The sequence below is a fragment of the Hemitrygon akajei genome, chromosome 32 (assembly GCF_048418815.1).
Source record: "Hemitrygon akajei chromosome 32, sHemAka1.3, whole genome shotgun sequence".
NCBI lineage: Eukaryota > Metazoa > Chordata > Chondrichthyes > Myliobatiformes > Dasyatidae > Hemitrygon > Hemitrygon akajei.
The window spans coordinates 23230447-23258078 of NC_133155.1; the positions used below are offsets into that span (position 1 = coordinate 23230447).

At 39.3% G+C, this 27632-nt stretch overlaps 1 protein-coding gene across 3 annotated transcripts in view; it reads right to left on the bottom strand.

The window, feature by feature from the left end:
- angpt2b (angiopoietin 2b) overlaps positions 1-27632 on the bottom strand; it is a 233399-nt gene that overhangs the window by 81237 nt on the left and 124530 nt on the right. For 2 of the 3 annotated variants that reach the window (XM_073034509.1, XM_073034508.1), the window contains exons 3-6: positions 25953-26108; positions 22218-22339; positions 19212-19444; positions 11991-12118 (exon numbers count right to left, since the gene is read on the bottom strand). In XM_073034509.1, coding sequence (XP_072890610.1) covers positions 11991-12118; positions 19212-19444; positions 22218-22339; positions 25953-26108 — 639 coding nt within the window. The remainder of the gene's footprint in view (positions 1-11990; positions 12119-19211; positions 19445-22217; positions 22340-25952; positions 26109-27632) is intronic. The other variant, XM_073034510.1, reaches the window with a different exon arrangement.

Consider the following 27632-nt stretch of genomic DNA (forward strand, 5'->3'; position numbering starts at 1 on the left):
AGCACAAGCCCAGCTGGAATTTATGCCCAGTTCTGTTGCCAAGCAACCAACTCTTTCCACTGGAGAGAGAGACCAGTCACAGAGGACTCCAGTATGCAGGGTCTTATGAGGCTGGTATCTGCGATTTGCAGAATGGGCTTGTGTTATATTGGTTAAGGGTCCCAGATGACCAACTACTGAGCAAGTCAGCAGATTTAATTTCAGTACTGGGTGTGATGAGGCATCTGCTTGCTGATAAAATGCTTAAAATTGCAGTATTAAATGGCATAGGCATATTGTAACACTCTGATTGCAAGATGAGAGGTCCTCAAAGCACTAGGTCTGTGCTTGATACTTTGAAAAACAGAATGATTTAGTTATATAGCTGTCAGTATGAGAAACAAAGTGATTTCAACTCAATACTTCCGAACAACTTTAATTTCAGTTCTATAATGTAGAACCTCATCACATCATCTTCATGTTTCCCTGTCTCCCCCAATCCAGCTTTAAGTGATATGGCTAGAAAGATATTTGTTTAAATAGAGATTCTCTTGATTTAATATAAATTCTCGACTTTATGCATGTAACTGTCCACTCTCAGCAGGTTTTTGGAGTCTAATGAGCCCTAGAAAATCCTCAAAATCATTCTTGCCCTTATCCATAAAATCTGTCTGAATGATTAGACTTTAAGTGAACTGTTTCCTCATGTAAATTGGATAAAAATTGGATGGTGCAACCAAGTAATGCATTGGGATGTTTGTAACCTGAGTGAAATCAGTAGTGTTAGATCTTCCAGTGTGTATTCATTGTATCTTCACACTGGTTACCACGTCTTGGAAACTCATACTCTGTGGTTATTTCTGAATGTACACTTAGTGACCACTTTATTATCCACATCTATACACCCGTTTGTCATTGGAAATATCTAATCAGCTACTCAATGCAAAAAAGCATGCAGATATTGTCCGAGGTTCAATTGCTTTTTCAGACTAAACATCACAACGGGGAAGAAATGTGATATAAGTGACTTTGACTGTGGAATGGTGCCAGACGGGGAGTTTTGAGTGTCTCAGAAATGGCTGACCTCTTGAGATTTTCGCGCACAGCCGTCTCCAGGGGTTTGCAGAGAATGGTGCAATAAACAGAAGTCATCTAGTGACAGGCAGTTTTCTAATGAGAGACATCAAAGGAGAGTGGCCGGACTGCTTCAAGCTGACAGGAAAGTGACGGCAACTCAAATAGATAGATAGATAGATAGATAGATACTTTATTCATCCCCATGGGGAAATTCAACTTTTTTTCCAATGTCCCATACACTTGTTGTAGCAAAACTAATTACATACAATACTTAACTCAGTAAAAAATATGATATGCATCTAAATCACTATCTCAAAAAGCATTAATAATAGCTTTTAAAAAGTTCTTAAGTCCTGGCGTAAATAACCATGCTTTACAACAGTCGTGTATAAAAGAGCATCTCTGACTACACAACGAGTCGAACTTCGAAGTGGATGGGCTACAACAGCTGAAAACCATGGACATGAACTTAGGGGTCACTTTATTAGGTACAGAAGGTACACACTAAAGTGGCCACTGCGTATAAAGTGCAGTGAGACGTGCGTTGTGCTCCACTTCTGAAATTTGGTCAAAGTCTCTTGAACAGAACCAAAGTTCAGAAGTAGATTTCACTGAACATCTATTGGAACAGCATATCTCTGGCAGTTATATAAACATGCAAAATTCTGCAGATGCTGCAAATCCAAAGCAACACACACAAAACGGTGGATGAACTCAGCAGGTCAAGCAGCATCCATAGAAATGAACCAACAGTCTTTGCTTCGGGTCAAGACCCTTCTTCGGGACTGCATGTTCATTTCCAGAGGTGCTTCCTGACCTGCTGAGTTCCTCCAGCATGTTGTTTGTGTTGCTCTGACAGCTACAATACAGGATGGGAATTACTGAAAGCCATGTGCTCAGAATGTGATTTCAGACTCTGCTAGATGTCCTGTATGGAAACTTGCATGAAGTTAACTTCTTTAGGATATCCTTTATAAAAATCGAGTGAAATCATTCATTTGCCCACTCAGTATAGTATATTTAAGCTTCAGTGTTTTCAGTATATCATTTCTGATACCATTTTTCCAGAGCTGTATGTAGTTTCTAATAATTCTATTCCAAAAGAGTGATAGTTCAGGTAGCCAATTAAAGGCTTTTTAAACAGCTCTTGAAAAAATAATTGCTCTTACCATAGGAAATTACTGCATAAAGAATGTGAACTTTCTAATAGTCAGTCACAATATTAAAGACAACAGTGACGTAAAGATTATTCCTTATATATACACTTGCTGTGATACGTGCAATTATGCTCTCAAATGCTTTTCCGAAACTCTTTAATTGGCTACTTGCACTATCACTGATTTGGAATGGAATTAATAGAACATGCTGAATAGAACATGCGAAAAATAGTAAACTACTTCCACTAAAAGCAACAATAATATTTCCTCCCACGGAATAAGTGTCAAAGGCTCACAAAATCATATCATTAAACAGAAGGAAATGTGAAGATCCATGGCACTATGAGACAGATTTTGGATGTGATAGGTGCTAAATTTGCTTCCATTCTGACACGGATTATGTGTGCCAAGATAACTACCATACTGATAACCTGCTGCGAGATAGAATGATTAGTGGACAATACTGATTTTCTGAAAGTACTTACAAATTCTAAGAGTTACACAGCATGGAAACAAGCTCTTGAACACAACAAGTCCATGGCAACTAAGATTCTAAGCTAATCACATTTCTCTACATATGCCCATATCCCTCTAAACATTTCCTATCCATGTAGCTGTCCAATTGCCTTTTAAGTGTTGTTAATGTTAATATATGGGTCACCTTCCGGGTGAAAACATTGCCACCCACGTTCCTATAAATCTATCCCCTCTACTCAAAACACATGTCCTATAGCTCTTGATTTCCCAACCCTGTGCACATTTACCCTATGAATGCCCCTCATGATTTTACATGTCCCCCAATCTCCTGTTCTTTTTTGTAATTTATTTTTTAATTGAAGTTCATCAAACAAACATTTCCATAAGATGTATTTCAGACATTGTACATATATATCATATAATCATATACATCACAACATCTCCACAAAGTATTTATCTGGGGTATACACTTATAGAAAAGAGTGGAAAGAAAAAACAAGCAAAAGGAAAGAACTCTGTACAAGTAGGGAGTGATTTTTTTTTACAACAGATTCATTGATTTGTGAGAATAAAATCAGGCCTATGAGGCATTATGTAGTTAAACCATTTTTCCCAGTATGAATCAAATTGTTCCAGCTTATGATTAACAGATGCTGTTATTTTCTCCATTTTGTAAATGTCCATTGTAATTTCCATCCATGTATTTTAAATTGGGCTCTCCTGTGATAACCATTTCCTAGTAAGAGTCTTTTTACCAGCCACCAACAGTATATTCATTAAATATTTATCTCTTTTCAACCATTCTTGAAGTATATATCCAAAATATATGGTCTTACTCTCCAAGGGTATTTCACATTTAAAGATGTCTTGTAGGGCATTGTGTATCCCCTTCCAATAGTTTTTGATAACAGGGCAGTCCCAAAAAATATGATAATGATTTGCATTTTGATGTCCACAATTTCTCCAGCAAACAGGGAGGTTACCATCATAATGGGATTTCTGAGAGTGTGTAATGAAATATCTTATCAAGTTTTTCCATCCAAACTCGCTCCATTTCTGTGAATTGGTACACTTCCATTGATATCTCCATATTGTTGTCCATTCTATGTTCTAATGAACAAAGTCTCAACTTGCTTAACTTCTCTCCACAACGCAGTCCCTTGAGTCCTGGAAACATCGCTTATCAGAATTCAATACTAGAAGTTTCTCCTAAGCTTGTGCAAATAACCATGCACTACATATGGAAGGATGTTCCCACATGTGGTATTTAAAAGGATTCTTAACAGCATCAGTGGGGCATGGTGGGGTAGCGATTAGTGCAACACTTTACAGTACAAGTGACCTGGGCTCAATTTCACCACTGTCTGTAAAGAGTCTGTAATTTCTCCTCATGACAACGTGGGTTTCCTCTGGGCACTCTGGTTTCTTCCTACATTCCAAAGTGGTATTGGTTATGGTTAGTAAGTTGTGGGCATGCCGTGTTTGAAGTTTGAAGTTGTGGGCATGCAGCAGAAGCATGGCGATATTTGCGGGCTGCCCTGAGCACATCTTTGGGCTGAGTTGGACATTAACACATTTCACTATATGTTTTAATGGACATGTGACAATTCAAGCCAGTCTTTACTCTTTATTAACTACTGAATAGTATGTACTGGTTTTGTTCAAGATCCATAAGCTTTTTAGCACTTTGAAAAACCTGATAAAGTTTTAAAAGGATGGTATACCAAATACTGAAATAAATATTGTCTTGGCCTCAATGTTCCTGTACTAAACATTTGGTCCTATTAGTACACATTGGCTGAATGGCTGAGTGGAGGGCACAAAGAACAGGACAAATGGGAGGAAGGAAAGTGAAAGAGGCTAAACAGGAGGCTTCTTTGCACAGAGAGTTCAGAGAGCAATTCCCCCACCTCCTCGTCAGACAGATGCATTGTATAAGTGACCTTCAGTAAAGTTTTTCTTCCTGAGATATGCCACTTATTCCATTTATAAATGTCAGAGAAGGGTATGGAACATATTGTCCATGGGTGTTAATGCGGCCAGAGTCATGAACTTTAGTGTGCCGGGCTCCTTCCAGACCTGAACTGAGGCACTTGTGCAGCTTGCTGTTTCCCATTCTCTGCTGTGTGAGGGAGGTCAGTGAAGTTCTATTTACGGAGCTAAATGCTCTTCGTTACCTCTTGCTAGACAGCAGCAGGTGAACAAGCACAAGGTTTTGCAGAGGTCGCATTTTCCCCACGAACATCATGCCTCCCGTGCCGATACACGAATTGAGCATGCACCGAAAGTGATCGTCATTGCACAGATCGTGGCAGGGCTCTTAAGGTAGTCCAGTGAGGTGGTGAAGCAGCACAATTCCATCCGGCTGGTCAGCTGCTCCAGCCTATCCACCCTGTCCTACTTGGAAAGGGAATTGGGCAACGCACCTTTGCGCATTCTGTTCACTGAAAGTGCCTGTTATGGTTGAGCTGCTGATCATGTGAGAGATAGGTATGAGGTCTGAAGTGATGTGGCGAAGCTAATGAACATTATTTTTGAGCTTTAATTTATAGGGATTATAATTAGGTGAGTGGAAGGGTTTAGAATGGGAGCATGGTGCCTGTTGCATTGCGCAGCGTGAGACCTTGTGGTGGGGTATGTTGATTAAAGGTACAATACTTGACCTTGACTAAACCTTGCATCCTTGGGGTGCCATGGTAGCGCAGTGGTTAGCATGATGCTATTAGAGCTCAGAGCGTTTCAGAGTTCAGAGTTCAATACCGGCGCTGTCTGTAAGGAGTTTATACATTCTCCACATAAACCACGTGCATTTCCCCCAGGTGTTAGAGTTCCTCTCAGAGTCTAAAGACCTACTGGTTAGTAGCATAATTAGTCATTGTAAATTTTCCTATGATTAGGCTAGGTTTTATATTTTTTAATGAGGTACAGTGTGAAATAGGCCATCCCAGTTCTTCGAGCAAGACCACCCAACAATTCCCCGATTTATTCCTAGTCTAATTACAGGACAAGTAACAATGACCAATGAGCCTACCAACTGGTACATCTTTGGAATGTGGGAGGAAATCAGAGCACCCAGACGAAACCCATGTGATCACAAACTCCTTACAGGCAGCGGCAGGAATTGAACCTGGGTCACTGGTACTGCAATGGGTTGTGTTAAGCCCCATGCAACTGTGCTGCTGTACTTTCTGACAGCAGTGTGAAATGGAAAATCAACCGAGTAAGTAATCTACATTTAGACACCTTGTCATTCCTTCAGAGCGCAAGTGAATTCTTTGAGGATGCAATAGATAGGGTGGATGAGGAAGAACAAGCAAATATTGAGTACCTGGATTTTCAGAAGGCCTTCAGTAAGATGCTACGTACAAAGTATTTGAGATGTTACAACAGTACATGGTCAGCAGTCATTTGGTGTTAAAGAGGTGGGTTGCTGGACAGTGTGGCTCAATGGGCCAAAAGGGCCTGTTCTACACCTTAGTTCTAAAATTATAAAAAAACTACTTGCATCACCATCTCCAGCAGCGAGGATTTGAATGCCATCTTTGACCACTACAGACACTTCCTCCAATTGCTTTTTCAATGTACGACTGGGGAACCTCCTGGATTATAGCCACGCCTGAAACCCCCATCTTAACTGCTCCCTTCCTTAATATCCTCTTTATAAAGGCCTTGCATGTTGCACTAAAAACTCGCTACCCAGCATTTCCTGTGTTGGGCCATCGCTGGATCTACCGGTTCAGAATGGCGGCGGCCCAGAATGCCCGTCTCCTTTTAAAAAAACAGGCATAGGGCAGCTTTAAATGCTGCAAGTGAACTTTAAGTGGCACCAGCCATTCACAAAATTAGAGTCCCAGCTGAGGCGACAAGCTAACAGGCAGCCAAGTTGGCACTGGCTGCACACAGCAATCATGCAAATGAGCAGGCAGCACGGACTTGACTTCGTTGTTTGCAGCGGAAGTAATGAGCATGGGTGGTCCAATCCAGGCTCCGTGAATTCCCCTCATGTAAATAAAATCAGAACAAAGTATGTGTGCAAATGCCAATGGGACCTTTTGAATTTTACCAAAATTGGAAAAGATGTGAGGCAATGTATTGTTTTTCAATTCTCTCTATATCTGAGCTTACTCCCCCCGGCAATAGTTGGCATTGATATATCATGTGAGCTGGGTTGATATCACTGTTGCAACGGTCTGTTAACTTGGCACAAGAGATTGTGTGACTGAGACAGATATGTTCCGATGCTTGTAAAGTTCTGTGACCTAAATAAGGCCAGTGTAACAATTTCTTTATTTTTCCTCTTACATTCAATCTGCAAAAATCCACATTTCATTAACTGCGAGCATTAGAGTTCCATTACAAATGCCCATTATGATGAACCTAATGAATCTGTTACCATCCTAACATAATGAATAACAATGGACACTACAAACGTGTAAGCTCTAAGTGGTAACATCATGAAAGAATGGAATGTTATTTTGAAATGAAATCATTTTTAGCACTAAGCTGCTATTGTATCGTGAGGTTAGATCTAGTCTGCAGTCCTTGCAGTGAACCAAATCGTTCTTCCCATTTTCTCACACTGAGAGTGAAACATTTGGAGCTGTAAAGCGATGAGTCATTCCAGGCTGCTCCATATTTCTTTGGCAACAGACTGAAAAATAACAAATAACAAAGGAGATGGTGGAAATGCTTAGCAGATCAGGCAGTATCAGTAATGTGGAAAAAGAGAGTTAGTATCTGAGGATGGTGACCTATCATCAAAGTTCTCCCAGCATCTTTGAATTTTATTTCTGATTTCCAGCATCTGCAGTATTTTACCTTCTTTTCACATCAGAACAACATCAGCATCATTCTAGCAGATTGCTGTGTTCTCTCTCTCACAACTATGGAAGTGGTATTTTGCAAGGGAAAATTCAAACACAAGAACTATCAAAAAGTTTAATAAAATGTTTTGACTCAAACTCTATAAATGTCCACATGACTGGTTTTGTTCATGAAATCAATTAAGTTCAATGTTCAAAGTTCAAAGTAAATTTTATTATCGAAGTACAGGTATGTCACCATAAACAACCCTGAGATGTATTTTCTTGTGGGCATACTCAGTAAATCTATAGAATAGTAACTATAACAGGATCAATGAAAGATCAGCAAGAGTGCAGAAGACGGCAAACTGAACAAATGCAAATATAAATAAGCACAAACAAATTATGAGAACATGAGATAATAAGATCAAGAGTCCTTAAAGAGAGATTATTGGTTGAAGAAACATTTCAATGATGAGGTAAGTGAGAGTAGTTATCCCCTTTTATTCAAGAGCCTGATGGTTGCGGGGTAGTAACTGTTCTTGAACTTGGTGATGTGAGTCCTGAGGCTCTTGTACCTTCTACCTTCTAGCAGCAATGGGAAGAGAGAGTGATCTTGGTGGTGGGGATCTCTGATGATGGATGCCTCTTTCGTATGTCAGTGTTTCATGTAGATGTGCTCAATGGTTGGGAATGCTTTGCCCGTGATAAGCTGGGCCAAATCCGCTGCATTTTGTAGGGTTTTCCATTCAAAGGCGTTGGTGCTTCCACACCAGGTCATGATACAGCCTGTCAATATACCCTCCAATACAGAACCATAGAAGCACTACATATCCATAGAAGTTTGTCATCGCTTTAGATGTCAAGCCGAATCTCCTCAGACTCCTGAGGAAGTGGAAGTGCTGCCATGCTTTCTTCACAATTGCACTTATGTGCTGAGTCCAGGTCAGATCCTCTGAAATAGCAACCCTCAGCAATTTAAAGTCTAGAGTACCGAGTTGGTTGGTGCTAAACTTTAATAGCCTGTGAACAGCCATTCTCATGAAAATAAACAATAGCAACTAATTCTAGCAGTCCGTTGGTATATGATACACTGGATATGGTGGGTCTAACATTGCACAGTGTTTTTGATATCAGCAAGTAGACAAAACTACACTTGCAAAACTCTTCTTATGGATAAACCCCTTCTCCTTGTGGTTGATTCTTTGATCCTTTACAGAACAATGAAACAAAAATGCCAAGAAACAGAAATGTCAGCTTTTCACACATAAATCACACAAAGTAAAACCTTTATGTGCGTGTCCACTTCCTGTCAGAAAAATAGTATTGGGCATTTCTTATTGGTACTCACTCTGGTGTGGATTTTATTTCTCAGTCATACATCACATCATGATGACACCTCCAGTGGCTACAACACCTGCTAATTACTAATTTGCACAAGTTCATGACCTATCACTTATGAAAGTAAGATGTAGTTTTGCTTGGACTTTGTTTTAATATATTTCAAATACCAACATACCTCCCCCCACCCCAGCACACACAAAGCAGATACAGCAATTCAATATGTTAAAAATTTTATCACTGCCAAGTCTAAGTACAGATAAAAGTTTCCTTCCATTGATAATTTCAGTTCACAAGTACCTTGAACTACAGCCCAGTGCTACCGCAGCCCACAGAGGCTTGAAGGTATGAGCAAATCGTGGCATGGGATACCCATTTCCTAGGGCACCAAGATCTCCATCAAAGCCATGGCTGCCATAGAGATAGTTCGTTAACACAAGTGACTCATTTATCATGAGTTCATGCAGGTATGACAGCTGCCAGCTTAATCATCTGATTTCAATGCTCCTTCAGAGGAGGATAGTGGCTATTAAATTAAAGAATGTTCAAATTTTGCTTTTACTTTGAGAAAATCTGGTGAGTTTAAGTGATTAAAAATGAATGGAATTAATTTTCTAGGCACAGTTTTAATTGAACTCCTGATACCAAATTATATCCCTGCTAGAAATTATACAGAAATGTATCGATATGACTTACACATTTTAAATCAACTTTCATTCCTTATCCTGAATTTGCCCCATGAGTGTGATTCATGGGATCCTTTTAACTTTAACTGTTTAATCAGACTGTGTTCAATGGTACAAAGGTAAGATAAGAATTGCTGGAAATACTTAGCTGATCACGCAGCAAGTTGGAGACAGAAACAGAGTTGAAGCCTCAAGTTTACAATCCTTCTTCCGAACTATTGGATCACAAATTTAAAAAAAAAAGATCTCCTTTGATTTGGCCTCATATTTACAAAAGGTTTAGAATAAAATTGGGAATTTTTGTAAGGAAGGATAGATACAAGTGCAGCAATCAGTCCAGAACACTGGAACAATGCATGCACCGATAAGTTCACTGTACTCACAAAACTCACACATTCCACCTAGGTTTAGTATTTGTACTCCTGTCTCATTCAAATGATCCGAAGTACAAAATCCTCCCCAGAGTCTTGAATCCATGATCTACATTCACACCTTCAGAGTTTTACAGCATGGTAACAAACCTTTTGGCTCAACTCATTCTGCCAACCAAGGTGCTTATTTACATGAAACTCAGTTGCCTGTATTTAGTATACATTCCTAAACATTTCCTATCATTATCCTATCTAAATACAGCTGCTTCTACCACTTCCTTCAGTGGTCATTCTATGTATCCATTACGATCTCTGTTAAAAGATGTAGTACAGACTACTAGTCTGTAGTGAGATGCTGAAGATGTTCTATAGGTCAGTTGTGGAGAGCGCCCTCTTCTTTGTGGTGGCGTGTTGGGGAGGAAGCATTAAGAAGAGGGACGCCTCACGTCTTAATAAGCTGGTAAGGAAGGCGGGCTCTGTCGTGGGCAAAGTACTGGAGAGTTTAACATCGGTAGCTGAGCGAAGGGCGCTGAGTAGGCTACGGTCAATTATGGAAAACTCTGAACATCCTCTACATAGCACCATCCAGAGACAGAGAAGCAGTTTCAGCGACAGGTTACTATCGATGCAATGCTCCTCAGACAGGATGAAGAGGTCAATACTCCCCAATGCCATTAGGCTTTACAATTCAACTGCCAGGACTTAAGAACTTTTAAAAGCTATGATTAATGCTTTTTGAGATAGTGATTTAGATGCATATCATATTTTTACTGAGTTAAGTATTGTATGGAATTAGTTTTGCTACAACAAGTGTATGGGACATTGGAAAAAATGCTGAATTTCCCCATGGGGATGAATAAAGTATCTATCTATCTATCTATCTATCTATCTAAAATGTTTTTCCTCTATATCCCCTGTAAATCTTTCCCCTCTCACCTTAAGCCTATATCCTCTATCCTTAATCCTCCCTATCCTAAGAAGAAAACTGTGATTATCCAGCCTATCAATACTCCTCATAATTTTATAAACCTCTGTACTGCCTCTGCTCAACCATTTCACTCCAGGAAAATCAGTCCCAGCCTATCCAATCTCTCCTTATACTGTAACTGAAGCCGTTCAGACCAGCAACATTCCCGTGAAACTTTACTGTGCTCTGTCTAGTTTATTCACATTCTTTAAAGCAACACTTCAGTGTTGCACCAAGAATGTGCTGCCACAACAGAGATGGTGCCGTTCAGTTAAGAATTTGACGGAATACTTTCTATGCTTCTGAGTGCTCAAAAATATTTATTTAACTATTTCAAGATCAAAGAAGGAAATCAGACTAAGAAACAGCTTGGGTATTCATAGACCCTTCCACAACCTCAAAATATTCCAAAATATTTTATTCAGGATGTGCAGCCTTTGTAATCCAGAAAATCTTTTTGTGTCTTGAATATACTTCAATCAATACTGGCAAATGTACCAGACTGTCATTTGCCGCCTTCCTGTTTTTGAGGCCATACTGCAAGAATGTTAATCACCAAGCTCCCCATTAGACGCGATTCATGGGTTGTGAAGTGATTTTGAAGTTGCAAAGTGTTCTCCATAAATAGAATTTATTCACTGGAAAGTTTGCTTGTGTTTACCAGTTTAATCCCTTATGATGTATATAAGGTTATCATTTCATAAGGACATGAGAAAGAGAAACGAGTTAGATCTAATGGCTACACAAGTCTGCTTTATTTTTCAATAAGGTCACCGCTGATCACATCTTGGCTTCAACCTGTTCCTCACAATCCACATTTCCCCAGTGGACTACATGTATGTCGTTCTCAGCCATGAATATATTCAATTACTCAGCCTGCATAGCTCTCTGGGGTAGAGAATTCACTAGCTTCACTACTCACTGATAGAAACATTTCCTCTTCACCTCTCGCTTAAATAAGGAATTCCTTATTCAGAAACCAAAAACACCTATTACTTCAACATTACACTTTGAACTATAGCACAGTTTTGTTTGGGGGGGGGGTATGGGGATTCAACAGTAGTAATAAAAAATGTAGAAAACATTGTAAAAATTAATAAAATTACATAAACCTTTATCTTGTTTCACCTTACCTCCACTGTTGCTGTTGTGTTTGGGATATGGAGAGTGTGGACTCCACTTCTGGTTACTCCTGATTTGTATATTTCTGCACAATCTTTATAAACAATCGGCTCAACTTTTTGAATTCGAAGGATTTCTGCTGTAACAGACAAGGAACAACATTTTATTCTAAGCATCTTGAAAACTAAATATAATATTTCACGCACATTGTTCATTGGAAGGTCAATTGCCACGGGACAGATGAGGATATTATAAATGGAAAACAAAAGAGATCCCACAGATGCTGGATGTCCAAAGCAATACACACAAAACGCTGGAGAAACTCCGCAGTCAGGCAGCATCTATGGAGATGAATGGATTGTTGCTGTTACAACTTCAACGTAAATTTTATATCTTAAGATAAAGGAATTTCTCTCTACAATCCTACAAAAATCCTAGTGGATTCAGCCCCATACATCATGGGTAAATCCCTCCCAACCATTGAGCACATCTACACGAAGCGCTCTCATTGGAAAACAGCATCCACCATTAGACACCGCCACCACCCAGCCCATGCTCTTTTCTCGCTGCTACCATCAGGTAGAAGGTACCAACACCTCAGGACTCGCACCACCAGTTTCAAGAGCAGTTACTACCCCTCAACCATCAGGCTCTGGACAAAAGGGGATGACTATACTAACTTGATCATGCATTGAGATGTTCCCATAAGTAATCACCTCATTTTAAGGAATCTTTATCTCATTATGTCATGTTTTCATTATTTATTGCTATTTATTTATATTTGCATTTGCACAGTTTGTTGTCTTTTGCACTCTGACTGATTTTTTATTGATCCTTTTGTAGTTACTATTCCATAGATTTGCTGAGTATGCCTGCAGGAAAATGAATCACAGGATTGCAGATGGCGATGTGTGAGTATTTTGATAATAAATTTACAAACCCCATTTCCAGAAAAGTTGGGATATTTTCCAAAATGCAATAAAAACAAAAATCTGTGATACGTTAATTCACGTGAACCTTTATTTAACTGACAAAAGTACCAAGAAAAGATTTTCAATAGTTTTACTGACCAACTTAATTGTATTTTGTAAATATACACAAATTTAGAATTTGATGGCTGCAACACACTCAACAAAAGTTGGGACAGAGGCATGTTTACCATTCTGTTACATCACCTTTCCTTTTAATAACACTTTTTAATCGTTTTGGAACTGAGGATACCAATTGTAGTAGATTTGCAATTGGAAATTTTGTCCATTCTTGCTTGATATAAGACTTCAGCTGCTAAACAGTCTGTGGTCTCCGTTGTCTGATTCTCCTCTTCATGATGCACCATACATTTTCAATAGGAGATAGATCTGGACAGGCAGCAGGCCAGTCAAACACACGCACTCTGTGTCTACAAAGCCATGCTGTTGTAGCCCGTGCAGAATGTGGTCTGGCATTGTCCTGCTGAAATAAGCATGGACGTCCGGGAAGAGACATCGCCTTGATGGCAACATATGTCTCTCTAAAATCCTAATATACGCCTCAGAGTCAATGGTACCTTCACATACATGCAACTCACCCATGCCGTGGGCACTGATGCACCCCCATATCATCACAGATGCTGGCTTTTGCACCTTTTGCTGATAGCAATCAGGATGGTCATTTTCATCTTTGGCACGGAGAACTCGACGCCTGTTTTTTCTGAAAACTAGCTGAAATGTGGACACATCTGACCACAGCACACAGTTCCACAGTCTTTCAGTCCATCTGAGATGAGCTCGGGCCCAGAGAACTCACCAGCATTTCTGCATAGAGTTGATGTATGGCTTCCTCCTTGTGTAATACAGTTTCAAGTTGCATTTCTGGATGCAGCGACGGACTGTGTTAAGTGACAATGGTTTTCCAAAGTACGCCCGAGCCCAGGTGGCTATAATTGTCACAGTAGCATGACAGTTTCTGAGGCAGTGCTGCCTGAGGGCTCGAAGATCACATGCATCCAACAGTGGTTTCCGACCTTGCCCTTTACGCACTGAGATGTCTCTCAATTCTTTGAATCTTTTCACAATATTATGTACTGTAGAAGTTGAAAGACCTAAATTCTCTGCAATCTTGCGCTGGGAAATGTTTCTTTTGAACTGACTAACAATTCTCTCATGAATTTTGGCACAAAGTGGTGAGCCACGACCCATCCTTGCTTGCAAAGACTGAGCCTTTGATGGACGCTACTTTTATACCCAGTCATGATACCTCACCTGCTACCAATTAGCCTGCTTAATGTGGAATCTTCCAAACCGGTGTTACTTGAATATTCTGTGCAGTTTTCAATCTTATTTTAACTCTGTCCCAACTTTTGTTGAGTGTGTTGCAGCCATCAAATTCTAAATTTGTGTACATTTACAAAATACAATTAAGTTGGTCAGTAAAACTATTGAAAATCTTTTCCTTGTACTTTTGTCAGTTAAATAAAGGTTCACATGAATTAACATATCACAGATTTTTGTTTTTATTGCATTTTGGAAAATATCCCAACTTTTCTGGAAATGGGGTTTGTACTTTGAACTTTGAAATTTAAACACTGACTAGAAAGAATTGGGGAGAGCTCGTGGGGGCTATTGGCAACAATGGGTTTACTTGGCTATGATCAGATTAAAGAAGAATTGCACTTAGAGCATAGAACAGTAAAGCACGTGAACAGGCCCTTCGGCCCACAATGTCTGTGCTGAACATAATACTAAATTAAACAAAATCCCTGCAGCCTGCACATAATGCCAATCACTCAATTTCCTCATTTCCTTCAAGTACATTTGTCTGTCCAAAAGCTTTTTAAACACCGCTATCTTTATCTGTTTCTGTCACAACATCTGGCTATCCATTCCAGGCACCTACCAATCTCTGTCTCTAAAACTTGTCCCACATATCTCCTCTCATCTTCATTGTATGTCCTCCAGGCTTTGACATTTCCACTGTGGGAGAAAAGGTTCTGACTGCCTAACCTCTCTCATAGTTTTCTAATCTTCCTTCAGCTTCCAATAACCCAAAGGTAACAATTCAACTTTGCCCAACTTATACCCTTTCATCCAGATAGCATTTTGGTAAACCTCTCCTGCATTCTTTCTGAAACCTCCACGTTCTTCCAGTATTGTGGCAACCAGAATTAAACTCAATACTCTAACTGTGTCATGACCAAAGTTTTACATAACTGCAATTGCTGCAGTACAGCCTTGATTAATCCTCATGTGGTAAGTTCATATCAGTGAAAAGAAACAGAGCTCAAAGATGTAGGCACTGAATACCTGAGTGCGTCATTTCATCCTTCTTCTCAGATGAAACAACATCTGGAAGCTGTTTCAGCAATTGAGTAAATAAATCAGTGAAAATAGTGTCACAATCCCCACTGGGTACCTGTTGAACATATAAACTAGTTTTTTTGTTTATCCAAATGAACAACAAAAAAAGTATTTTTGACAACGTATCTGGTATCCCTTGGGTCTGGCATTGCTGATCCTCACCAATGGTCCACAAGTAGCCGTGTGACACCAGATTTAAATACTAATTGCTGCCCTTGAACCCAGAGGGAGATCGTAACGTAGCGCCTCAAGGCTGATCACAGCTGTTTGCAGCTGACACTGTGTTTAATCTTGCGCTGTTGATCACATTGAGAAGGCAGGAGAAGAGACAGACTGATTAAAACCATAATTATCAAATTTACATTTTGTATTTCTTTTCATGAAAATCCCACTATGGGTTGGTATTTTCACCTCCAGTGCTTTTTGGATTGATGGTTCAAGCACCCTTATGTTTATGTGGATATTATTTATAGCTGAAAATTATGCAAACTACTTTTCAAGCCATCTCAGGCCTCTGCTGACCCTCAGCACATTGAAGGACAAAAAGAAAGGTCATATATTTATTATTATACAGGCTATCTATCAGCACATTGAAAATTCCTCCACAATAAACACTTACATCAGTCAAGTACTGTTAACTTGGAGAAAATAACAGTAATACATTAGGGTATACCTTGACTGCCACTCAGCAATCAGACTTTGGAGGATAATTTTAAAGTTGCCATGTAAATATATGTTTTTGTCCAAAACAATTCATTGTTCCATCACAAGATATTCATGTAAGTCTGATTGTAAGAAAAGAATAACTTGAGGATTCCCACCAACCAAGCCCCCATCCCATATACCAATGACTAATGAAGTTCCTATGTATTTATTGTATAAATTAAATCAGGTTTCATAATTTGATAGTTATCTGAATGGTAATACTTTGGATTATCTACTCACCCTTTGAGAGTTCCTAGGGTTTAATGTTGCCTTGACTTAATAGTCAGCTGTTTCTGCTACTCTGTTCAGTAATTTCACGTGGTCAGATGGAATAATTTTGAGCCACATTTATTCAGTAAGGTGACATGGCCTTATATTTAATAAGATCAGTGAGACGAGAGACCTGGAAGAGTATTTGCTGGAGTATCCTAGACTAGAATCAATACCGATATTGAGACTGAGACGAGAACAGGATTCTTGTCTAAGTGCTAGATGAGAGCCTGTCAAGACTAGATGAGAATCTTAGTGAGGCAGAAATCCTAAACACAATCACAGACTGACCCAAATTTGGGCTGATTTGAGCACTTAACCTTCTTCTAGTGGCGATTGGCAGTCCAACTTAAAGGTGCATTACCGCCACCAACTGGACTGGAGTGTGGTGTAGAGAGTTGGGTAATGAAACCCCTACTAGTTCTTTATCAACTGAAAACTAAATTAGAGCACTGAACCTGAATTTAGGTGTTCCTTAAGTATCTAAATCTTGGCGCAAAATCATGCCTGCCAATTAGCAGGATGGGCCTAAATCTTTACGGAGACCAAGCCAGCTATCTAAACTCTGGAGAATCAGAGCATATAATTCCCGGAAGCCGCCACAGTCGGGTGCATATCACAACCATCAGTTCACTTGAGAACTTCTGCCTCTTTTCTCCTATGAAGCTTGTGAGGGTTTGGTCCTGGCTTGAGATGCAGCTGAATTTGGAAGAGCTGCTTCCATTGCAAAATGAAAGTGCTTCCAAATGGAAAATAGAAAATGAATACCCACTATTTCTCAGTGAGTATTTATAAAACGAAATGACCAAAAACATGTCCCATCAATCACAACTGAAGGAAATGCCTCAAGAAGTAGCTGCCAGTGAAAACAAACTAGACCATGCAGAATACTGACATCTAATATGATCATTGGTTTGTTACGAGATTCATTACTTAAAGCCCTCATTCTTGGGGGAGGGGGAGCTTTAAGTAATGACAATTTGTTTCAGTACTCCTATTTTAGGCGGGGAATTTGGTCTGGGTTCAAAACCATATTGCCATCCATCTACATCTGGCTAGGCCATTATGAAAACAGCATGACTGGACTTTATCTATTGCAAAGTATATATAAATTTCCAATCAAATTGTCAAAGAGAACCAGATTCCTGAACATAAATAACTGAAAGTCATAAATAAATCAGTGGCACTGACAGCAATAAAATTAATGAGTTGTTTCAGAGAGAATCCAAAGACCAAAGTAGAAGCTCAAAGTTATTTTGCACAACATTACGATTCCTTAAGGTTGTCACAGCTGGGGGGTGGTGGGGATAAGCTCCCACTATCTATTAAATGCACTAAATGGCGTGCGTTTCAAATAGCCTCTGACAATCAAGTTCAACTCCTAGCCTTCACATGTGTCTTAGCTGCTAAGCCCAGCGGAATTGTTTCTACTAACAGGAGAAGGGGCAAAGTTGGGTTATTTGGTGCCTTAAAAGCCTTTGGGCAGATGGGGGCTTATCAGCAATGGTTGGCAGCTCATCTAGGAGAGGAAAGACTTTGATCTCAAACCTTTGTGCCTTGTGGCCTTGCTCACTCAAGGAGAAGGCTACGGGAGTAAACCTCCAGAAAAAATCCGGAGGTGGATTCCCTAAGGCAGTTCAACGTTGACTGGCAACTCTTGTAATGCTTCTGGTGCCAATTGTATCTATCTCTGCTGTCCCTTTGGATTCATCAGCTGCGTGGAGAGTGGGAGAATGCATGGGTATTGGCTTGTTCTCCATATCATACTGACCTGGTTTGCATACTGGCTGGAGTATGACAGCTAGGATGCAACATCTGTGGTCAACCCCAACCAATGGAAGGTGTCACAACATTACAGTCCTTGAATTCTTGTAAAGTTACATATTGAAGAATTATTGTCTATGGATATACAAATAGTCAGGATGTTGATTGTGAATATCTGGACTTCTTGACTTCTTTCAACAAACATTACCTTCAGGAGTCTAATAAGTCTGACAGAAGTTTGCTGTTAAAACCTGCTGGCCATTGGTTGAACATGCCAAAATGCTTTGTAAACATTTTTACTCCAAACCTCAGGTTTGTCAAAGGTTGCATTCACCATGTAGAGTCCTTTGTGCTCAAGTCAATTGTAGAATTGTTTCTGTGCCCCCTGCTTCCTTAAGCTCGCAATGTCTAATGGGAGGACCAGATACAAATGTGGAATGGCCTTCCAGAGGAAGTGGTTGAGGTTGGTACAATGCCAACTTCTGAAAGGCAGTTGGACAACGACATGAATAGAAAAGTTTAGAATGTTATGAGCCAAATTCTGGCAAATAGCTTAGTTTGAGTGGGAGGCTTATCTAGATGGACCAAAGGCTGGTTTCCATTCTGTATGAAACTATGACTCCATGAGACTAAGTGAAGATTCTGTCAAATGGACATGTAATAAAGAGCTCAGTATTCGCATCTGCAGAGGTGGAATGAGCTGGTCATAGAGTTATAGAAAAGTACAGCACAGAAACAGCCCCTTTGGTCCATCTAGTTCATGCTGAACCATTTCCTTGACCATCTCAAAAGGAAGCTGAACATTATTTATAGTTTGAAATTAGGTAGGAAATGCCAGTTATCCCTAAACACTGTAGATATTCATGGAATGGAAACAGGGATTGCATGCACTATTGTGAGTTTGCCAGCTTTCATCAGCAATTACAATTGAACTGATGCACAATATTCCCTACCCAAACATGTATAAAAACTCACTCAATCCAGTTCAGTAATTAGCTTTTGGAAAATGCCTGTTATTCTCTTAACCATGAAAAACACGCTTATGGAATAGTAATATTTAACAGACACACATTTGGACATCCTCAGGCACATCACTGTACAACTATAGTTGTTAAATGATAGGCTGACTTGAAACTTGAGTCTGGCATTGTTACTAACCGTTGGTATGGGAAACCATATTCAGCAGGTTGTGAACTGTCTCCATTAATAAAACTTGCTGGTTCTGTAAGGCACTGTTGTTCTCCGTGGCAATACTCAAGTGCTTCTCAAGCTCTCCAATAATTGTGCTCTGCTTCACCAACAAGTCTTGTATCTCCAACTTCTCCTCTTTCATTAACTGCAGCTCTGTTTCGTGTTTACCTTCTAATTCTAGGACTTTCTGCTCCAGAAAGCTGAAGACAAGAAGATAACAAGAGGAGTTTCAATGTGCCTAGTAGAATATTTAACACACATATTTTTTGTACAAACATTATTCACTCTCTTGACCCATCCAAAGATTCCTGCTGTTCCTAAAGTCTTTGAAATTAAAGTCCACTTTGGTACAATTTTATAAACTGTGTGATTTCTTCAGAAGTAATAGTTACATGGAGGGTATTGGTAGATTAAAGTGTTCGAAATTTCTTTGATGAGGAAAAAAAATCTTACGATCATATTATCTTATTTCATTGTAAAACATTTTTTGAAATGCAGAGGAAAAATCAAGACAGGAACATCTGAAACCACCATTTAATCAGTACAATTAAACTAGCTCCATTTCAAATGTAGGATCACAGTATACAGACTTAAGCCACACAGTGGGACCAAATATCTTCTCATATCTTTACTTCACAGAGTGAATTAGTATGTGCTGAATGCAGGACAAAAATCATCTTCAGAGGGGTACTTTTTAATCTACTTTGTTTCCTGGATCACTGCCCACTCGCAAGTGTCCTTGAATAGGTGGGAAGCGGTACTGTAGTTGAAATATTGTAATTTGACACAAGTGAATGGTTTGCCAAACCGTTTCAAATGGAAGATTAAGAATCAATCAGATTATTGTTTTTTTCTGAAAGCACTGATGGGCCAGAGCTGGTAAGTACAACTGATATCCTCATCTCAAGGAGGACATTAATGGGTCAGATGAGGTTTTTAAAACAATCCAGCAGTTTCATGGCCATCATTACTAATGATGATTTATTTTTAATTTTAAATCATGTATTAATTTTAACAGAATTTAAGTTCTGCAACTGTCATGGTGGGATTTAAACAGACCATCTGAATTTTGAGTCAAGCTTCTGAGTTACTAGTTTGAGAGTGTTATCATCATAGTGAAGCAGCAAGAGAAGTTTGAATGTGAACAATGAAACAAACACGATGTTGAAGGAACTCAGAGGGTTCAGAACCTTTGGAAGGAAATGGACATGTGAATGATTTGGGTGAAACTCTTCTTTGGGACCCAGTACAGATGGAGTATCTCAACAAAATGAGGAGGATTTTATCGAAACCTATCAAATTTTGAAAGACCCTGGTGGAGCAGATATGGAGAGAACATTTCCTATTGTGGGGGACTCTTGGACCAGAGGGCACTGCTTCAGAATAGAGGCAGTGTCACTTGAGAACCAAGATGAGGTTGAATTTCTTTAACCAGAGATTGATGAATCTGTGGAAATTATTGCCACAGATGGCTGTGCAGGCCAGTTCATTGGGTATATATAAAGGTGATGTGATAGGTTCTTGATCAGTAAGGACCTCAGAGGTTATAGGGAGAAAGCAGGAGAATAGCTTTGAGAGCAATAATAAATCAGCCATAATGGAATGATGGAACAGACTCAATGAGCTGAAAGGCCTAATTCTGCTCCTATGTCTTTTGGCCTTGTGGTCTGACCCTTTTAGTACTTCCATCATCTTGCGTGTTGCTTCAGATTCCAGCATCTGCAGTCTCTGTTGTCTCTCCATATTTGAATGTAATATGTTTGGGCATGAAACCTGGAGCTCTGGAATGAAACCAACATTTTTATTAACGCTAGGGACACTGAACACTTGCACTATGTTTTTCTGGCATTGCTGGTTTTATTCTCCAATTTTCATTTTTAAATCATTATAATCCAAGAACTGTCACATTTGATAGAAGAATGTCCAAAATAATATTCTGCCAAAAAGACTGGAGAATATGTTCACAAGTGATCTAACAGTCATCTCAGCGGTGTCTGCCTGGATCTGCATGAGACAACTATAAATCCAGCGGTCAAATTATTAGGTATTCCTGTATATCTGCTCGTTAAGGCAAATATCTAATCAGCTAATCATTTGACAGCAGCTCAGTGCATGAAAGCATGCAAACATGGTCAAGAGTTATGTACAGTTACCGTTCAGAACAAACATCAGGATGGGGAACAAATGTTATCTTTGACCGTGAAATGGTTGCTGGTGCCAGATTAGCTGGTTTGAGTATCTCAGAAACTGCTGATCTCCTGGGATTTTCATGTGTAGCATTCTCTAGAGTTTATAGAGAATGATGCATAAAACAGAAAAAAAAAATCCAATGAGTAGCAGTTCTGTGAGCAAAAATGCCTTGTTAATTAGAATGTCAGAGGGGAATGGCCAGACTGGTTCAAGCTGGTAGGATGGCAACAGTAACTCAAATAACCATATATTACAACAGTGGTGTGCAGAAGAGCATCTCTGCATTCATAACACATCAAGCTTTGAGGTGGATGTGCTACAGCGGCAGAAGATCCCAAATGTATATCCAGTGGCCTCTTTATTAGATACAGGAGGTACCTAGTGAAGGGACTAGAGAGTCTCGATACCGACTGAAACAGAAATGCCATATGATTTGGAAATGAAAACACGGATGGGCCATTGTCTATTTAGCTTATGATGATCTAGGTCCAATTCCAATTATCTGCTTTCAATCCAAATATCCTGATAAGTTACAATGTCTAGCTCTCAACCATGACGTTTCAAAGGATACCACGCTCAAAATCTTTATGAAGAGAGAATTCCATATTCCATAGAAAAGTCATGCTGTCTGAGTTACTTAGATTTTTAAATTTTTGGTGTTATAGAATACTGAAACACCACAAGAATAAATAGTGGAGCTCTCTGTTGCTGCATATCTCAGCAGCCAGCCTAGCAATGCGAGGCTCTAGGCATTTCAGTAACAACACCTGCATTTTAACACACCTGTTCTTTTCCTGGAGTTTGGTAATTTCCTGTGTCTGCACCATGATTTGTTTCTCCAGTTTATTGGTTGACAATGAGTTCTCTAACAACTGTATTTCAAGCCGCGATGTTTGATTCAGAACCTAAAAAAATCACAAATTATCATTCAGAGCAAAGTTCTTACTTCAGACTTGATGCAATACCTGCAGAACGTTGAGGAGTCATATGATTTAAACAGATAGCTTGAAACCAGTGTCGGTTACAGGCAGAATGATAGGTTTTGCATTATGTGAGATTTTTCCCCATATTTGCATGCAGTGAGGGGAAATTCAACGTGAATTTAAAGCACTTGAAGTTATTTTGAAAGACAGGTTGACAGTATCTTGGAATATTTGCTTCAAGGGAAGGATAATAGTTGTAAATATAAACTCTATTCCTCTCTTCCCAGGTACTGCTTGATGCACTGACCACCTCCAACATCCTCTCAATTTTTCTTTAATTTTGGAAATTGCAGACTCTGCAAAATATTTCACTAAGAGGCATGTAGCTACAGTAGATCTGGGCAACTTATGATTAAATAGAGGCAGAAGAATTAGGGATAAATATAGAATGGACAAAACTCCAAGCACTCTTTATTGTTTTGTGTAAGCAAGTGTGTACATACTAAAGTAAAGATTCCAGTAACTAAAATTTCTTCCGTCTCAAAAGACTATTTCTACTCCTGTTATCCCACGGTTTTGTGACTGGGTTGAAAATGGTGCACTAATAGCCGCCAGAAAAAGAAATACCAGAGTTAATGCTTTCTCTTTATTTCGTGTCTCGTCAACTATTCATGCCCTTCGGGCAGTGTAGTAACAAGAAAATGGAGTGAATGTTGACTCCTAAGAAATGGCAAAATGAGGGAGAAAGAGGTAAGACAAAATTTAAATGCTTAAATACTTGTCATCCCAACCACAAATCATGAGTCACATTTGGTTATTCTGAAATCACTTCCTCCAATGATACTAAAAGATTAAAAACTCTACAAACTGGATTGAACTCTACCTTCTCCATTTTGTATCTGACCCTACTGTTCTTCCCTGCTATTGTTTCCTCTTATTATCTACCACTGAAAGCGGTGGACACAGCCCAGTCTTTCACAGGCAAAGTCCTCCCCACCATTGAGCACATTTACAAGGAGCGCTAGCGCAAGGAAACAGCATCTATCTTCAAGGACCTCCACCATCCAGGCCATGCTCCCTTCTCACTGCTGCCAATAGACAAGCGATACAGGAACCTTGGGCCCCACACCAAAGTGTTACCTGGCAACAGTTATTACCCGGCAACTATAGGCCGCCTGAACCAGCATGGATGTCACTCACCTCAACTCTGCACTGATTCCACAACCTACAGACTCATGCTCAAGGACTCTACAATTCATGTCCTTGGTATTATTTATTTATTTTCAATTTGCATAATTTGTCTTTTTTCACTTTGATTGTTTGTCTGTCTTTGTCTATGTATAGCATTCATAAATTCTATACTATTTCTTCATGTTCCTGTTAATGCCTGCAAGAAAATAAATCTCAAGGTAGAATACAGAGGCATATGCATACTTAGACAATAAATTTATTTTAACTTTGACTTAATATGAATGCAACATCATGAGAAGGGTAAGTGCAAGCAGATTGGGTGGGTGGGACTACAGCTAGAGGTCATGGGTTATGAAAGGTGAAATGCTTAAGAAAAAACAATGAGGGGAAATTTCTTCCCTCAGAAGGTTGTGAGAGTGTGGAATGAGCTGCCAGTACAAGTGATTTCAAGTTTAAGAGAAGTTTGGATATGTACATGGATGGTAGAGGCATGAAGGGCTATGGCCCGTGCAGGTCGGTGGGAGTAGTCTAAATGTTTTGGCATGGACTAGATGGGCCAAAGGATCTGTTTCTGTGCTGTACATTTCTGTGACTCTGTGCACTAGTTCTGTCCTCCTGTCTCCCTAGACCCTCAGTAATTTCCTTTCCCCCTACAAATTACTCTGGTGGATTCCTGTTTTCTTAAATAAAACTTCAATTCTGTCCACTCTGTAGTTAATTTTGCTCTGGTTGTATTACTATAACAGACCCAGCATTACCATAGAGTGAAATGCCATACGTCCTTGCCATGGGAAATGCCACGGAACCTTTCCCTGTAATAGCTTACATTATGACAATCAGGATGAAAATTTAATGTTTTTCATCCCAGTATTTTTAGCTTTATCCATCGAGCTCAGAAAGCAGAAAACCATTAATCTACTGAATAATACAATTAGCTGGAAATACAGACCCATGTAGAGTAAATAGGTTTGAGACAGTAATGAGTCATCAGCCATGATCAGAAGTGCAGCACTCAGCAAATAGCTGGTAATATACAGAAGGCAAATGTTTACAAAGATGAAATAGTGATGCAAATTGCTGAATACAGAGAATATACAGTAGTCAGCGAATGTTCGTAAAGGATTAATTGGCATTTAGGTGAGGATATAATGAAATTTTTTAATGAATTCTTCACAGTCCTATTGAGTTGTGAATTTATGCCCTTAAATCAGTTGTTGAGAAATCACAATTGTCAGTGTTATGATCAAATATACTGTTACTTCCTTTCATGTTCAACAGCGAAATAATAACTGCGCCAAGGAGAGATGAATGTATACATCCAATTTGGTCCACTTCAGTTCAAAGTTCAAAATAAATTTATTATCATAGTGTTTTTTGTTTTATGTGTAAACATATTATAGATTAGGTAGTAGGCAATATACCTTCTTTTTATAAATACAGCTCTGTGGTGATATAGTTCTGATTAACTCTTTTATACATTGTAAGGTTAGTTTGGAGTAGGGTAGTGGGAGGGTAGGCTGGTAACTAACTTTATACGGTTCTACTATGGGTGCTTTTCTTAATTGTTATGAACTGTACTTTGATATGTTTGTTTTGCACTGTATAAACCTCTTTCTTATTGTTTGTTTTTGTTTTGTTACATTGTAAAAGCTTATAAAAATTTAATTAAAGAAAGTACATATATGTCACCATATACAACCCCGAGATTCATTTTCTTGTGGGAATCTCAGGTTGGAATCCTCTTGCTAGGCCTGTGTGACAATTCAGTGATATTTTAGAAATGTGTCAAAATTCACTGCTGTTAGTCAAACGCAGATGAACTCCTGGATAAAGTGGAAGGTTTACATTGAGTATTGTGTACAGTTCTGGTCACCAAATTATAGGAAAGATGTCAACAAAATAGAGTACAGAGAAGATTTACTAGAATGTTACCTGGGTTTCATCACCTAAGTTAGGGAAAGATTGAACAAGTTAGGTCTTTATTCTTTGGAGCGTAGAAGGTTGAGGGGGGACTTGATAGAGGTATTTAAAATTATGAGGGGGATAGATAGAGTTGACGTGGATAGGCTTTTTCCATTGAGAGTAGGGCAGATTCAAACAAGAGGACATGAGTTGAGTCTCAGGGGGCGAAAGTTTAAGGGTAACATGAGGGGGAGTTTCTTTACTCAGAGAGTGGTCGCTGTGTGGAATGAGCTTCCAGTAGAAGTGGTAGAGGCAGGTTCGGTATTGTCCTTTAAAGCAAAATTGGATAGGTATGTGGGCAGGAAAGGAATGGAGGGTTATTGGCTGAGTGCAGGTCAGTGGGACTAGGTGAGAGTAAGCGTTTGGCATGGACTAGAAAGGCAGAGATGGCCTGTTTCCGTGCTGTAATTGTCATATGGTTATATATGGTTATATGGTTTACCTGTGTTTCCACATCGGTCAGTTTGCGTGTTTGTTCGGCAGTTTGAGTTAGGAGATTGGTTCCTATTTCCAGCATGGCCGCAGTCTGGTTGTGCACAACATTTCGTTGGATCTCCACTATCTCAGTCTTCACGCTGTCCTGAATATAGTTTTCAAGCTGTAATGAAAAAATAGAATGCAAAGATTCAATATGAGATAAGTATATCTATCTTTTCAGTTGCAATAGGCAATAAATTATCTTTTTGAAAAATTGATTAGATCTCCACGAAATAAGATATAATCCTTAGTATCTTATCATTAGAGGTTCTATTGATGGAAGGCCTTTTATCATAGTCTTTTCCAAGGAGGTTGTTAAATAGCAGCACCTTTAAAAAAGGGGAGCCCAGCACTAAGATAACATGCTAACAGCAGAGTTCCGCTGAGAATTCTCAAACTCCTTCAAGAATTATTTCCACTGAAATGCATGTAGTAACCAACCATGGTTAGGCCTTTCCAACCATTAAACACATCTACATGAAACACTGTCACAGGAAGCAAAATCAGGTTTCATATTACCGGCATATAGTACATCATGAATTTTTTTTGTCTTGTGGCAGTGGTACAGTGTGATACATAATAATAGAAAAAAAATGTGAATTAGAGTAAGTATATATTAATATATACAGGAAGAAGCTGTTCCTGTATTGTTTTGTGTGTGCCTTCGGGCTTCTGTATTTCCTTCCTGTTGACAGCAATGAAAATAAGGCATGACCTGGGTGAAGGGTGCCCGTAATGATGGATGCCTCCTTTTCATGGCTTCGCTCCTTGAAGATGGCCTGGAAACTATGGAGGCTAGTGCCCATGATGGAGCTGAATTTGATAACGCTCTGCAGCTTTCTTCCACCCTGTACAGTAGGGCCCCCATAGCAGGCAGTGATGCAGCCAGTTAGAATGCTCTCCATGGTACATCTGTAGAAATTTGCAAGTGTTTTAGGTGACATAGCAAATCTCCTCAAACTCCTAATGAAATATAATGGCTCTCATGCCTTCTTTGTAGCTGCATTAATATATTGGGTCCTGGTTAGGTCATTCGAGATATTGATACCCAGGAACTTGAAATTACTCACTCTTTCCACTTCTGGCCACTCAATGAGGCATGTGTGCTTCGTCTTACCCTTTCTGAAATCGACAATTGGTCCTCACTGCTGCAGTCAGATAGAAGGTACCAGAGCCTCAGTATTCACACTACCACATTCAAGAACTGCTACTACCCCTCAACCATCAGACTCGCGAACTAAAGAGGTTAACTACACTCACTTGCCCATTCATTGAGATATACCCATAACCAATGATCTCACATTTAAGGACTCTTTATCTTATTTTCTCATTCTTATTGCTATTTATTTATATTTGCATTTGCACAGTTAATTGTCTTCTGCACTTTGGTTGAACCTTCATTGATCCTGTTATCGTTACTATTCTATAGATTTGCTGAGTGTGCTGTAGGAAAATGAATCTCAGGGCTGTTTATGGAGTCATACGTACATGTACTTTGATAATAAAACTTACTTTGAATGTTAGATTTTAATTATGGTTAGATTATTTTCTATGTTTCTAATTCCTAAATCCTTGGAGTCCTATCGTCAGAGGTCCTTTTGATAAAGGGCCTCTTCATTTCAGTCTCTTCTAGGGAGGTAGTTAG